The 14272-nt window shown below is 47.8% G+C and overlaps 1 protein-coding gene across 3 annotated transcripts; it reads left to right on the top strand.

Annotated features, from left to right (window-relative positions):
• The first annotated feature begins 235 nt into the window (after positions 1-235).
• Positions 236-12562, top strand: LOC131667060 (voltage-dependent L-type calcium channel subunit beta-2). Of its 3 annotated transcripts, none has more exons than XM_058940247.1 (10): positions 236-391; positions 3334-3450; positions 3536-3655; positions 3899-4016; positions 5897-5994; positions 6997-7133; positions 7202-7367; positions 7737-8106; positions 8371-8409; positions 10384-12562. In XM_058940247.1, exons 1-10 carry the CDS (start codon positions 329-331, stop codon positions 10554-10556), a joined length of 1401 nt encoding a protein of 466 aa, XP_058796230.1. In that variant the 5' UTR covers positions 236-328; the 3' UTR covers positions 10557-12562. The 3 variants fall into 3 exon arrangements, with proteins under 3 accessions (XP_058796230.1, XP_058796228.1, XP_058796229.1); XM_058940245.1 differs by having other exon boundaries at positions 3899-4112; XM_058940246.1 differs by lacking the exon at positions 236-391 and adding an exon at positions 1152-1368 and having other exon boundaries at positions 3899-4112.
• Positions 12563-14272: the final 1710 nt, after the last annotated feature.

Here is a 14272-nt window from a genome sequence, read left to right as displayed (position 1 = left end):
CTCGCTGACGTATAGCGACATGCCTCGAGACCTCGACTGTCAAAGCTCAAGAAGCAAAGTCCTCGGGTGCACGTGAGGCCAAGAAGTTGTGTAGATTGGCATCGGACGCTGCCGCGTGCGCGCGCGCCAGAGAGAGAGAGAGATAGAGATGGAGAGTTGGAACCAGGGCGGGTACAGTTGTATATTAATAGCAATGCGTGTGTCGTCGCTGGCTCCCGAGGCGATCGAGGGAGCTGTTTAGTCTGTCGCGCGATCTCGAGAGCGGGAGAAGGAGGAGGATGACGATGAGCTGCTGCTGCTGTTGCTGCTGCTGGCGGTGCAGCTGACAATGGCACACCTGCGCCGACCTGCCAGGCGCGAGCATTACAAGCCCTTCGGCGCCAGGCGCAAGGTAAAGCTGAGCTTGCAGTGTGCCCTCCCGCGCGTCTCGCTGCTTTTCTTTTCTCCGCTTTTTCTTCCGCCCGAGACCGCCAAGTGCAAGATACAATGTTAATCTAATTACCGCATCAAGGCAAGACCTCGCTCTGTCTCCCTCCCCCCCTCTCTCTCTCTCTCTCTCTCTCACTCGCGCGCTGATGATGACGATGCACGCAACAGACTACGTATCGCTCTCGCAGGCCACGATCGATCTTGCTTTGTTGTTCTGTCCCGCGCTCCTTGTCTCGCTCGATCGACGAAATCGCCTAGTGAAAGTCCGAGAATAGCTCGGCACACCGTCCATTCGGCGTGTCGACGGCGAGCTTGCAAGACGAACGGCTACAGGCGCTCGTCGCAAGCGTGCAGCCGTTGCCTCGCCTCGTCGGATGCACGCGCGCCACGAGGCGACCAGCTAAAAATAATCTCGCCATCTCCGAAAAGCTCTCTCTCTCTCTCTCTCTCTCTCTCTCTCTCTCTCTCTCTCTCTCTCTGGGTCGGCACGCTGATGCGGCGCGCGAGGGGAAGGATGCGGAAAAATACGGGTCAGCAGCGTCTTCTCCGTCGGGTGCAACGGCACCGAGCGTCGCGCGAGCGTGTGCGCCGCCAGGCTGCCTCGGCGGGATCGATATGTGGATGTCCTCCCTCTGGCGGCCGAGTCATCGTCCGTGCTGGCTCACGCAGGCGCCGCCGCCGCCGCCGCCGCCGCCACCACCATCGCCGCCGTCGTCGCCGTAGTCTCGTACATACGCGCTATCTCGCGTAGTCGTCGCTGGAGCGCGGACCAGTGGTTGCGCAGGGCCCGCGTCGCGTGCGAGTGAGTTGCGTGTTTACACTGATGGCCTGCAAGCGCAAGCGGCGGAAACGGCATGAGACTGCCTGAGCACCGCCGCCGGCCCCAAGATGATTGGATACAATCAGCACAACTCCGGCTACAACAAGCTCTTCACGCAGGCGAGTAGCGCGGCGTGGCGCGCCGACCGCGACCCCCTTTTTTCTCTGTCTGTCTCTGTCTCTCTTTCTCGCCCTCGCGCGCGCGCGCACACACACACACACACACACACATACGTGGACACGCAGCGGTAAACGGAGGGAATGAGGGAAGAGGAAAATAATGTAAGACACGATCGATACGAGACACACCGTGCGTGCGCGCGCGCGTGTGTGTGTGCGGGCGGTGATGAACCTTGAATTGATCGGCCGGCCGTCGACGAAGACCACGACGACGTCGTCGTCCCCCGCGTGAACCGTGGCAGACGCGGACGCGGCGGGCGAGGCGAGTGAACTGCTCGTTCTATCTGTACCCGTCGTTGCCAAGGCGATCGCGGTCGCTTGCTGCGGATTTTCCGCGTCGCAACAAGTTCGCTCTCCTGCAAGCTCTCGCCTTGCGTACGTGTCCGTGTCCATGCGTGTGAATTAGTGATGACCAAGAATGCGCGCTACTCGATTGGTTGCTCGGACTTTAGAGCTTTGCTTGCCGCCCGCTGTTGTTTTGTCTTTCCCGCTGTGTGTGTGTGTGTGTGCGCGCAGAGCGGCGCAGGTGAAATTGTTTCGCTGCTGCTCGTAGCTATCGAAACGAGAGCAGAGAAAGAGGGAGTCTAGCTAATGGTGAAAATGTGGGCTGGCGGCGGCGGAGAATGTATACGGAGTTTACGTCGCGCAGCAGGAGTTTCTCTCGGCCACCTAATTATATCTTTTTCAAAAGTCGGGACAACGTAAACAGAGGCCCGCGAGCTTCGCGAAAGCCGCGGACGAGCTTTTCCCTTCTTCGCCCAGCTCGCTTCCTACCTTATCAACCGCGTGACTCGCGGGCGTAAAGTCAAACGGCAACGTAAACACGCCGCGGCTTCGCGCTCGTCTCTAGCCTCAAAAGCTCGCGGCGGATAAATATAAAGCTCGGCGAACGCGCTCGGCTATCGATTCGCCGTGACGCGATCGGAGAAAATTGATCAGTCGCGAACGAGAGAAGGGCAGGCACGAAATGAAAAAGCGCAGGCAGGCGATGCGGTTAGTCGATCGGCGGAGTCGGAGCTCGCATGGAGGCTCGCTGCTGCCGCCGCCGTTGTCGAAGATGGACCTGCCTGCCGCTGCGCCTCGTGCGCTGCTTCCGCGTCGCGCCGATCGCTACCCCCGAGCCACGGCTCACCTCGAGTGAATGCTACAATGTACGTGCTTCGCACGCTCTCTCTCTTTCTCCGATTTCTTTTTCATTTTCATTCTTTCTAACGTCTCGTTCGATCGACAGTGAACGAAGTGACGTTATCCAGTGCAACCGAATGCCACATGGCTGCGAGATCATGGCATTGAAAGCTCCGTGGGGAGGAAGGGAGGAAAAGAAAAGCAAGTTTATAATAAGCTCTCGTCGCACGATGACACTTTTTTTCTTATACCCCTGCAGGGTATTTTTTTCGCGATTCCATCAACTCCCGAGTCAATGACGGAGGAAAAATCTATAAAATGACGCCGTGCCGTCGTAAAATAAAAGCAAATAAACCAGCCGGCCGAAGCTTTAGCTGGCGGCAAAACAGGAAAAAGTGAATTTCGCCTTGACGACCGACAGAATAGAGTCTTGAAAAAGCCTTCCTTTCTAGGTCGCCCCGACGTGCACGGGAGTTGCATGACAATCCGCATTAGTTTCGCGGGCGACCGTCCGGTCTCCTCGGATGTATATCTGTGTTATAACGTGGCGAAAGGGACCCCCGTGCCGCTGGCCGTCTATAAGTGGCGCGCATTCCTGGCGCGCGACCTTCGTAATAAAATAAAGGGTGTAAAAATACGCCGCGCGGCGGATGGAAATGCTGGCCTCGCGACTCCGGCGCTGCGGCAAACCGAGCGCGCAACGCGCCCCCCCCCCCCCCCACCCGAGTACGACAGCGAACGAATCGCCTACTCTGAACGAAGCTTGAAATATTGTTACAGGGCTCGGCAGACTCGAACTACTCGCAGCCGAGCTCGGATCTCTCGCTGGACGAGGAGAAGGAGAGCTTGCGCCGCGAGAAAGAGAGGCAGGCCCTCAATCAGCTTGACAAAGCCAGGGTAAGTGTCTGGCGTGCGCGCGCTGATCGGGCGCGAGAGAGGCAAGTGCCGGATGAGCGAGCGCTGCTGTTGTTGTGTTGCGCAGACGAAGCCGGTCGCGTTCGCAGTGCGAACAAACGTCAGCTATGACGGCTCCATCGACGACGACTCGCCCGTCCACGGATCCGCCGTCAGCTTCGAGGTCCGCGACTTCCTCCACATCAAGGTAAGCTGCGCCGCGCGCCGACCGGACGCGCTCCCTCGCGGCTGTCGACCGCCGGCAATGCGCTTCCGCGGACGTGGGCGTTGCCGATCTGTGCAGGCGCGAGTCGATAGCGGGCGCTCCGGCCAAGCGCATTGTCTAGGCGTCGACAGGCCGAGGCGGCCGCGAGCGCGTCGCGTCGGCTCTCAGCGGATAACCAATAACGAAACGTTGCATTGGTCCGCGGCTGCTCGGCGAACATCGAAGGAGAAGTACGACAACAACTGGTGGATCGGGCGTCTGGTGAAGGAGGGCTGCGAGGTGGGCTTCATCCCGTCTCCGGTGAAGCTGGAGGCGCTGCGGGTCCAGGCGAGCGCGGCACGCGGTACCAAGGGCATCTATACGAGCGCGCGCGGAGGGTCTTCGGGGAACCTTGGTGAGAGCGGTATGCCCTCACGAGGTTCCACACCGCCCACACCAGGTGTGCGATTGATTGCCACCAGTCTGATCAGTTGGCCGTTTTACTTACTTTTTTGCCAACGACAACGGATACTTAACTTTTCGTTACTTCTTCTAAAAACGCTGATCGGCCGGCGGCTGCGTACCTCAGAGAAAGCTCATCTCTATCTCCACGCTCGATTGCAAGCTCGCGCTTTCTCTGCCGTATCGGTCGCCGTCAAGCGCATATTGTTGATGATTCTGTGTATTTAATCTGTATATGTAACTATATATTATTATTATTATATATTGTCTATGTATTACTACTTGTCTATTATATATACATTTGCTCTTTGTCGAATCTCTCGAGAGATAAGTATAAAAAGCCGTCGAGTATGCCCTCGAAGACCCTCGAGGTAGTTGAAACTTTTTTCTTTCATCATTTTTTTCGTTTCTTTCTCAAATCTTTCTTTCTCTGTCTTTCATTCTCACCCCCCTCCCCCACTCTATTTCTATCTCTCTCTCCGTTGATCGATAGTGGCGATCGATTGCGCGCTCTATGTATTTCCTTCATGTAGAGCCGAGAATCACACTACCATCTCTCCTTTTCTCTCTCACTTTCTTTCTCACGCTGTCATTTTATTTATTTATTTAATATCATTACTCTTCTCAATTCGCCCTACATCTCATCAACGACGACAATTATATCTCTCTCGACACGACGTAATGTTTACAAGTATTAATACTATTGTCTGTGTGCGCGAGTATCACGATGTACTTGACTTTTAGTTTTCTTTGTAACTTTGGCTGGCAATTTTGTTTTTGTCACTAACTCTTAATTACCGGTGACTTGGTGGTTAAAACGAGTATATCTGTTTTTCCTTGCCGGCGCGCTAATCTACTCGATATCGATATTTGATTTCAAATTTACCTGGTAAAAAATAATCCGTCGAGTCTCTTTCGTGCGATGAAGCGCGTAATTGATTTTAGATGGCTACTCGAGCTACAATAGAATCGCGCTGGAATCGTTCGAGGTCTCCTTCGCCCTATCCACCGGACAATACCCCTTTTAATTGGCTTGCGATATTTCCAGACTTGGATTACTTTTTATCAGGATCCGAACGTCCATGTTTGTTTGTGTACTCGATGTTTTATTGATATCAGTGGTTTACATTTGCTGTACTCGTACGTAATACCATGATTCCCCTCTTACATTAATTACCGAGTAATATTTGAGGAAAACAAAGAATCGCATTTTCATGAGATATTAATCAGTAATAATAGCGCAGTGAGTGCTCAGCTCTAACGCAAAATAATTGTAAACGTTACGAGTGGCCATTGGAATAACATTATATCAACAGTCATCATGAAAATGTCACTCTCATTGCTAACCGTACCGGCACTAGTATTTTGGTATTATTAACTGCACATGTAGTTCAGGTAGGCATATCATGTAGTCGTAGTGCATGCTTTTGCCAAACGAGTGTCGAGCGAACGAAAAACATCATAATGGCAATGACTGTTTTCGCTGTCAACGAACCTCCCATGCGAACAGACAATAACTTTTACGAAACTGCAATTTTGCCAAGTGCTAACGCTAGAGCCTCATAGGATTTTTGCGAGCGACATTCAACAATTAGGGATTGTGGAAATTCTTAAACGTGGCGATTGAAAAGTCTGTCTCGGCGCTCGTAGCTTGCTTGGCTTTTAAGGTAGCAGGCACCCTATTGGCTAGCTTGTTTTACGTTTTATTTTTTTTTTTGTCGAGAGCAAGAAGTCGGCGACAAATATGCACGATACTACGGGCAGCTTTTCTGTTATCATCAGGTGACGATAGCGACAGCGTGGGCAACATCCGTCCGGGCAGAACGAACCTGACGACCCCGCCGGCCAAAGAGAAGCGGAAGAACTTTTTCAAAAAGCCGGTAATTGTCGTATCTCTTATTTTCATGTAAATTTGTTAGCCCTGTAACTGATAATATGATTCCCTTTCCCTAGCCCCTAGTTTCCCGGCAACCTTATATGCGTCGTTGCATCTTAGACGGTGCCTGTAGGACGTAGTTTAGTCTTTCTTTTCTTTGTTTTCGTTCATATAACGCATTTTATACCTTACTTCAGGAAAAAATACATTTTTGCTTCGCTCGAATTTTGTCGTAGTCTTAGACGACTTTCTCGCATTTTTATGGACACACTGTATAGAAATCCTAGAAATACTAGAAGCAAACAAAATTGACAGTCGATGACGGTTTATAGAAAATAAGTGTATAGAAAACAGCATTTTCTAAATATTAATATTGAATTTCATTAATAACAATGAAATAATGCCAAATTTAACGACAGGATTTTCTTGACAAAACAACATTTCTAGGATTACCTCTCATCATTTGATTCGGTACAGCCTTACCTGTATTATTTGGAAGTATATTTTGTGCTAAAACGGTGATTATCTTGTATACAAAAGAGATTGCTGAAGTACAAAATTAAAACAAAAATGTCGCAAGCGTAGGTAACAGAGTCGAGTAAAGAAAAAACCTGGTAGAAGTGCCAATAGAACTAGAGTTCCTAAGTAAACCGTGCTGCTCATCAAGGGACGATTCCGTCAGACGGGAACAAAACCAAAGAACTTTGTTCTCAAGTCCGAAGGATTGTCTCTCTGGTTTCCAGCGCGTTTGAAAAAAAAAAAAAAAAATAATCTTCAATATCTGACGATTAACCGATGAATTTTTTTCAATGTTTTCCCCCAACTTGATTCACGTCTATCGTGTGTGCGAACCGAAGTCCTACGTAAGTCAGATCACAAATCAGCTGGGTTGTATATTTGGAGAGTTGTAATTTTTTTTGCTAGTCTTGATAGTCGATTAATTGTTGTTTTGCTGCGTAGAAATCGAAGCTGGAACCGAGCGATACTGATCGAACGATAATTGCAGGAAACGGCGACACCCTACGACGTGGTTCCCTCGATGAGGCCCGTCGTCCTTGTGGGACCATCTCTGAAAGGCTACGAAGTTACCGATATGATGCAGAAGGCGCTTTTTGACTTTTTGAAACATAGGTTCGAGGGAAGGTAAGGCACGCTTGGATCGACGTCGAGTCTATTTTCGCATCATGTTCCTCCTCGTTTCGCTGTCGCAGAATCATCATAACGAGGGTAATGGCGGATATTTCTCTGGCCAAGAAATCCTTGCTGAACAATCCGACCAAGAGAGCAATCATGGAGAGGTCGACGAGTAGGAGTAGTTGTTTGCAGGAGGTGCAGGCTGAAATCGAGAGGATTTTCGAGCTCGCCAGAACGCTCCAGGTTCGTATCGAACGACCGTTCGTTTCGCTCGCACGGGAGTTTCGCTGACGTCGAAGCGAAGAGTCACACCCGACACAAACTCCATTTGGTTGCAATAGTTTTTTGATCGTAGATCGATACACGCGCATACCTATAGCAGTATGTCGGTTCGTATTTAGTCGCTAACTCGATTTCTGGATGTGTACCCCTATAGTTTAGCATCGCTTGTCGTCGATTATTTACTCGCTCGTTTCGTCGACGTAGCGAGCCGTTGATGGCTTGTGTTTTGTTTGGGCGCCTCGTTAGAGCGGTCGAAGCGTAGCGGCGTAGACGAGTCCGCAAAGAGGGTGGGGGGAAAAAAGCAGAGCACTAATGCGAGCGAAACTTCAGCTGGTGGTGCTGGACTGCGACACGATAAACCACCCGTCGCAGCTGGCGAAAACGAGCCTGGCGCCGATAATCGTGTACCTGAAGATCTCCTCGCCGAAGGTCCTCCACAGACTGATCAAGTCGCGCGGCAAGTCGCAGGCGCGCCACCTCAACGTGCAGATGGTGGCCGCGGAGAAGCTGTCGCAGTGCCCACCCGAGCTGTTCGATGTGATCCTCGACGAGAACCAGCTGGACGAGGCGTGCGAGCACGTCAACGAGTACCTCGAGGCTTACTGGCGAGCGACGCACCCGCCCGTCGTGCCCGCAGTGCCGAGGCCCATGCCCGCGCCCGACTCCTCGGGCGACGGACTGCCGCCGCGCGTCTCCTCGGGTATGTATCGCTCTGCACCTTCGGCCTCATCGCCGACTCGATCATTGTCGCGTCCGCGCTCTGGCGCTCTGACTCAACGAATCTCAAGCGAGCGCCAGCGCTGCCGACGACGAGCGCGCGCTCGATGGATTCGGACGAGAAGCTCGCCACGGAGATTCATTGAGTCAGCGGCAATCCAACGAATCGATCATCCGCCCGAACCTCTTCGCCGTATATCATTAATCAGTCAACAAACAACTATCTTGTCGACTTGTCCACATGTAGCTGGCCACCGCGAGAGTTACTACGGCCACGGGCCACGAGGTAACTAGCCAAAAAAGTTGGTTTTATTGTCGTCGCGCTCGTGCAGTTACAGCCAGTCGATGTGCACGTAGATGTATCGTTTTGTTGACCCGCATGACTAGACAAGCAAGCACGACGAGTATCAGGGCCGATCGTAGCGCCGCTCTTTACTCTCCGTTCAACCAATCAGGGAAATCATCATCGTCACACACTGTGTTTGTTTTTTCAGCTGCGATGTTCGGAGCGTCGGCGCACATGTACTCATCAGCACATTGACAACGTTCGTCACATAAACCTCCGTCTAAAGTTTTTTTCTCTTTTTTTTTTCTTCTTTCTGCTGCATCATCCCCGTTCCCTGATCGCCCATCCAAGAGTACACGCGTGTCATTTCACACACCTCTGTAAGCTTGCTGTGCGCGCCTGTGCACGTAGCTCCTGTTTGTTTCGCTCTTTCTTCATTTGGCGCGAGCACGCGACGTCGCGATTACAATCTCTCTCTCTCTCTCTCTCTATCTATTTGTCAATCTCTCTTTTCCTCTCTCTGTCTCTCCCTTTCTCTCTCTCTCTCTCCCTCTCTCTCTCAAGGGACTGAAGAAGGGAGAGTCTCTCGTTATGCATTACGCGCCGAGCCATCAACGACCGAAATATACAGTCATCAAAGCGAAAAGAGTGTGAGTGCGACGAAATTATCAATGATTTCTTTTGTTGGTAACGAAGCCCTGATGGAACCGCTCGCCGCCACGGGGATCATCCGAAAAGAGGTCAGGCTCACCCAGGACGCACCTAATTGTTGATGACTCGGAGGACCCTCTATACGTGCCTCCGTTACACATATTCTATCTATCTATCTTTGCTTCTCGAGTTTTGTCTTCTTCTTCTTCTTCTTCTTCTTCTTCTTTTCCCAACCCCCCACCCCGACTCTTGTTGTTGAATATAAGTACAGTAGATGTGCAAACAGAGAGAACGAATGGATCTTGTTTCGCAATCGAAACAGAGAGAAAATACGCGCGGTCGTAAGTAACGATGTTATGGGAAACCTGCTGATGAGGTTGTTGCAGAGAGAAATTTTCTTTTGTCCTTTCCCCGCATGTACCAACAACACCACCACCACCACCACCACTGCCGTCGACGTCCGTGCGTTACTTGGGTTCGTCTAGACGTTGGAACGGCGCTTCTCGAGCGTTACACGTCGCTGATTTTGCCGCCCTAATTTTCACCCCGCCTAATTTACCCCTCATGTATCATAGTCTAGGCGAGTTTTGTTTTCAATACCTCTTTTTCTTTTTTTTTTTTTTCTTCGTTTTTGATGTTTTGCCTAGACTAGTCGCAGCGATTTTGCGAGAACAAGCTTCCAAATGAGACGACAAACATTTTTTTATTGTCACTTTTTGATTTTTATCGCGACGCGCTATTTTTCTTTTCATTGAATTTCGTTGCAGTCGCTTTATCTTTACGAGGCTGTTTTTCCGTTTCCGCAGTCCATCGCTATCTGCACGCATTGACATATTTCTTTTACCTTTACGAGCGACTGTGCGTATTTGCATGCTGTTCTGTGTCACAGTACTTTTTCACGTAGTGTGTGGTAGTTTCAGTGTTTATCTCGCAAGTATAATTTTTATGTTCGAGTGTGGCTTGAAAGTGGCTTCAGAGTCATACATAAATGACACGAGTGTGATTTACTAATTTCGCGGGTAATCAGTCCGTTGTGAACTTTATCGTGAACTTGAGATTTTTGAACGAACGAGAGCATACAAAAGTAATTTGGTATTGACGTGGAATGGGCGTGCCAACGGGCGTTTTAAAATTTGTTTTACCATGTACAGCTATTGTCGCGCACAAAGTACAAACAAATCACAAAAGCTCGCATGCAGCAATTGGTGTGACCTAACATACGTGTGTGACACTGTGCATTACGTAAATTTTAATGAATGCGGCAACGGACTCTGCGGCAAAATCCAGTCTCGACTGACGTGTTTTTCACGCGTGCTCCAACAGGTGGCGGAAGCACGTACGGCGGAGCTCGTCGCTCGCGCCTAGAACGCTCGGAGCGCAGCGAGTACCACGAGCACGACGAGGACGAGAGTTACGCCGGCGGCGGAGCCGGCGACAGTTTGCCATCGCGTCGCAGCAGGCAGCAAGCCGCTCTGCAGGAGCCGTACGACATTTAGGAACTGGGGCCCCGGGGTCTACGCTGCCCACATCTGCGCACCACCGCCCTCTGATCACGCGCCCACATCCATTATCTTTCGAGCGAACAACACCGCCACATCTCACACACGCGAATCGGCCAGTGAAGAGGGCCCGCACCTCATCCACTTTTCTTCTTTTCTCCTCCCACACACGACTTGCCATCTCGAGCCACCACGACGACGGGCCGCAACCTCGTACGCGTGCGAAACCACGCAGTGCCAACCCAACCCCTCGACGACAGTCCGATCGCTCTCCCACTTATCTGCATCTCCCTTCTATTCATCACCTCCGATCGACACGTAATGCGCCTACGCCTTGTTTCTCTCGACGATAAGGGACGACGAGACCGACGAACAGCCTGACGGACGGCCATACGCAAGCACAATTACGTATTCATGCGAGCGCATCACGACATTGCTGAAAACAATTTGACACGGGGAAAAGCGAGCAAAATCAATTTCGAAGCCCTGGGGCCTGGTTTTTTCTTTCGGTCGGTCGACGCTATTGAACGACGGACAGAGACGCGCGAATCGTCCCTCCTCTCCAGCGGGCCCCATTTTCCAAGCCGAGAGAAAGAAAGAGGGGTGCGCCGAACACGGGGCTATTGCGATTTAACCACCAACAAATAACACACACACACACACACACACATCCACACACCTATTACACTACACCTTCACGTCGATGATTATATACTATTTAACAAAGTCAAACAGAGGTACACGACGATACACTCAGAAGTAAGCGAGTCTGCCGTTTATAACATTTTAATATATATATAAATATAGTCTATATTCGGAAATTGAACAAAACAAACAACTGCTGGACGCAAGCGGACGCTTTGTCGAACCTTTATTCACGTTCGTGTACATAGTGCGACAATTAAATATATACGTAAATGTGCAAATGTGAGGAGGCCCACTATACATTGTAACTTGAGGATTAAATTTCAATCAATGACATAAAACATTTAAAGAAACAAGCGATGAAGGAATATATACGCAAACACGTACTGAGAAGGAAGATCCGCTATGTCGGCTGAGAGCAATGCCATTTGAAAGCGCGTGCGGAGTACTGTAAATAATGTAAGAAAAGCGAGCAAACATAAGCGTCGCCAGTTCGACTCGGTTAGAATTGCCAAGGATGATAAAACGATAAGTGGCGAATTGTGTTTTTTTTTCTCTATCAGTCCGATCCTTGCCTTTCGGCCGAGCAACGACGTATTATTAATAAAAAAAAAAGTTGTACGATCTCGTTGGCAAAAAGAAAGAAAATACGAAAAAAAAAAAAAAAAATACATTGTTGAAAGAGAGAGATTGAGCGATGATAAATCTGTACTGCGTGTGCTATGCGGATGTGGAAGGTGAACGAAAACTTCATGGATAACTGTGTGAATATTTAAAAGGAACGACTTCGAAATATTGTTTGTCTAAGTCTTTCAATCGTCAAGACTCGTCGCTTGGAGCTTGCAGCAAATTTTAAACGGCGAGCCTCGACGACCGCATATAATATATAATACGAGTTTTAAGCGGCGATCGCGCTTAACAATTCATCATTATTATATGAACCGGAGCAGATTTAAACGACGATCGTGTATAGATGTAAAAAGCCGATGATGTTGAATTATGTCACTAATTGAAGTAAACAAACCTTTTGCACCACTTCTTGTACGAAAAGAAAAATCTTCGATGATCTTTTGACAAACATTTAATATTACCGATGTCTTCAAATACTTTATTGATTCCATGCGCGCCAAGAGGCTCTCAAGTTATATATATTCAGAGCAAGTTGAAAACAACAAACACGCGTCGAGCTTGAACAATGTTTGGGATGATATCGTTATTATTTTCTTTCTTTTCCTCTCATAGACTTGTTAATTCAAGAAAGGTTCAGAGCCTCTGCAGTTTAAGCGAACAGTGCATTGTATTGTATGATTGTATATATATCTCCGAACCCTTGAATGATTAAAGATTTTACTCTCTCCTTGCTATTATCATTAATTTGTGTACTTCCTGCAACTTTATTTACCGCATTTCCCTTGAATTTCACTTGAATGCTTTTTCATTTCGTTTGTCATTTATCGGTCTACCAAAATATTCTTTCGTTTCGCTTTGATTATGTGACCTCCTCGTTGAAAGTGAGCCTGCAAACACGTTGTAAACGGTAAAAAATTATACAAACAAGGATGCTCGTATAACGACTTGAAAAAAAAAAAAAAAATCCAGAAAAATTAATGGGCTAAGATGTTTTTTGTAAAATTTTTGTATTAAAAAATAGGATGAGCGCCGTGTCTTTTAAACTTAACTTCGCGTTTGGGACAACGGCATTACGATGATCCACTTCTGTGAGGTTTTTGAATTCTCATTAAACGAAACAAAGTCACTTTCTTGTAGCGCCGACGAGTGCGTTTGAACGAGCAAAAACAAGCACTACCTTTTGGAAATCTCTACTTTCAAGCTCTCAAGTACATGAAACTTTGTCTAATCAACAGATGATTAACCGACACACGAGAAAAAAATTGCACATCTCGAAATTATGCGTTCAGTGCTCAGTAAAAATAATAGAATACTTCATAGATTTGTCGATCATCAGTGAAAGTATTACGAAAAAAATAAACTAATTATGGATTGAAATAGCGACACGTACACATTAAATTGGTAGTTTTAATGTCGGCAACTTTAGACTACTGCGTAAAACAAAGATTAATTCTAATCGGAGATACCTGCTTTTTTGTCATTTCACTTAAAAATGAAAAAGAATTCGTGCAACATTGTGTAAGATTTAAGTAAAAAGGCGTGCGTAATAATTTTTCTCGCTGTACATTTGTACTGTAAAGAAATCTTAGTCAAATAGCGACTTCAATTGTGGTCTTTGACGAAACTCGTAGGATAAAGTGATTTATCCTACGAGTGAAAATATAACGAAAAAAAAAACAAACAGCAGGCTTCGGAACTAAATATTACTGTCACGATTACTATTTCAATACAAAGTTTAAATTTAAAGAATATTAATAAAATTTAATTGATATCAAGTCAAAATCTCAACTCTCAAAAACTGTACGTTTTTTCTCTTATGTGGTTTCCGAAGCAAAGGGTATTACAATTGTTAAAACCGAGTCAACGGAAAAATATTGAAAGTTGAATTAGAGAATAGAACGTAAAAAAAAACACCTTTTTAATACTATGAGTACCGTTAAATGGGACGGCACGGCGATCGAAGCGCTCATTCTGTACAAATTAGTTGCTTCAAAATGTTTTTCGTCGCTTACCTTTTCACTTTTCATTAATATTGATACGCGCCAAATTGTACGGCTATATTCCCTTTGATAACTTACGAACATGAGCTTTTTTAAAAATTAGCATGAATTTCTATAACTGTATCTTTGACGAAGAAATAAACGTAGCTAAGGTACACTAAGCATAAGCGTGTGAGAAGTAATAATAATACGGTATTTTTGACGGGTCTAAAATTGATGATTATACGTTGAGAGAAAGCGAAATTTCTGTACATGTGTAATAACCACGCGCGAAGGAGGGAGCACGGAAGCACAGATGAAGTCTCAGGGAATAAAATATATATTGCCTCTCTATCTCCACTTTTTCCTTGCGTTTTATTCTTCGCACGCACTTATATAGACGTATAGATAATGAAACAATAAAAAAGATATAAAGGCATAGCGTCCTTGGTTGTTATT

This window comes from Phymastichus coffea, unplaced genomic scaffold (assembly GCF_024137745.1).
Source record: "Phymastichus coffea isolate CEN01 unplaced genomic scaffold, Cenicafe_Pcof_1.1 PCOF00062, whole genome shotgun sequence".
Taxonomy (NCBI): domain Eukaryota; kingdom Metazoa; phylum Arthropoda; class Insecta; order Hymenoptera; family Eulophidae; genus Phymastichus; species Phymastichus coffea.
Note: the sequence above shows the minus strand (reverse complement) of the source record. Positions and strands in the feature narration are given on the sequence as shown.

Bases quoted from the DNA above. Each gene is read 5' to 3' on its own strand.
- LOC131667060 (XM_058940245.1), top strand. From the start codon at position 329: ATGGCACACCTGCGCCGACCTGCCAGGCGCGAGCATTACAAGCCCTTC. The intron at 4,113-5,896 runs GTGTGCGATTGA...TGTTATCATCAG, and splicing joins TTCCACACCGCCCACACCAG to GTGACGATAGCGACAGCGTG. The intron at 7,368-7,736 runs GTTCGTATCGAA...GCGAAACTTCAG, and splicing joins AGCTCGCCAGAACGCTCCAG to CTGGTGGTGCTGGACTGCGA.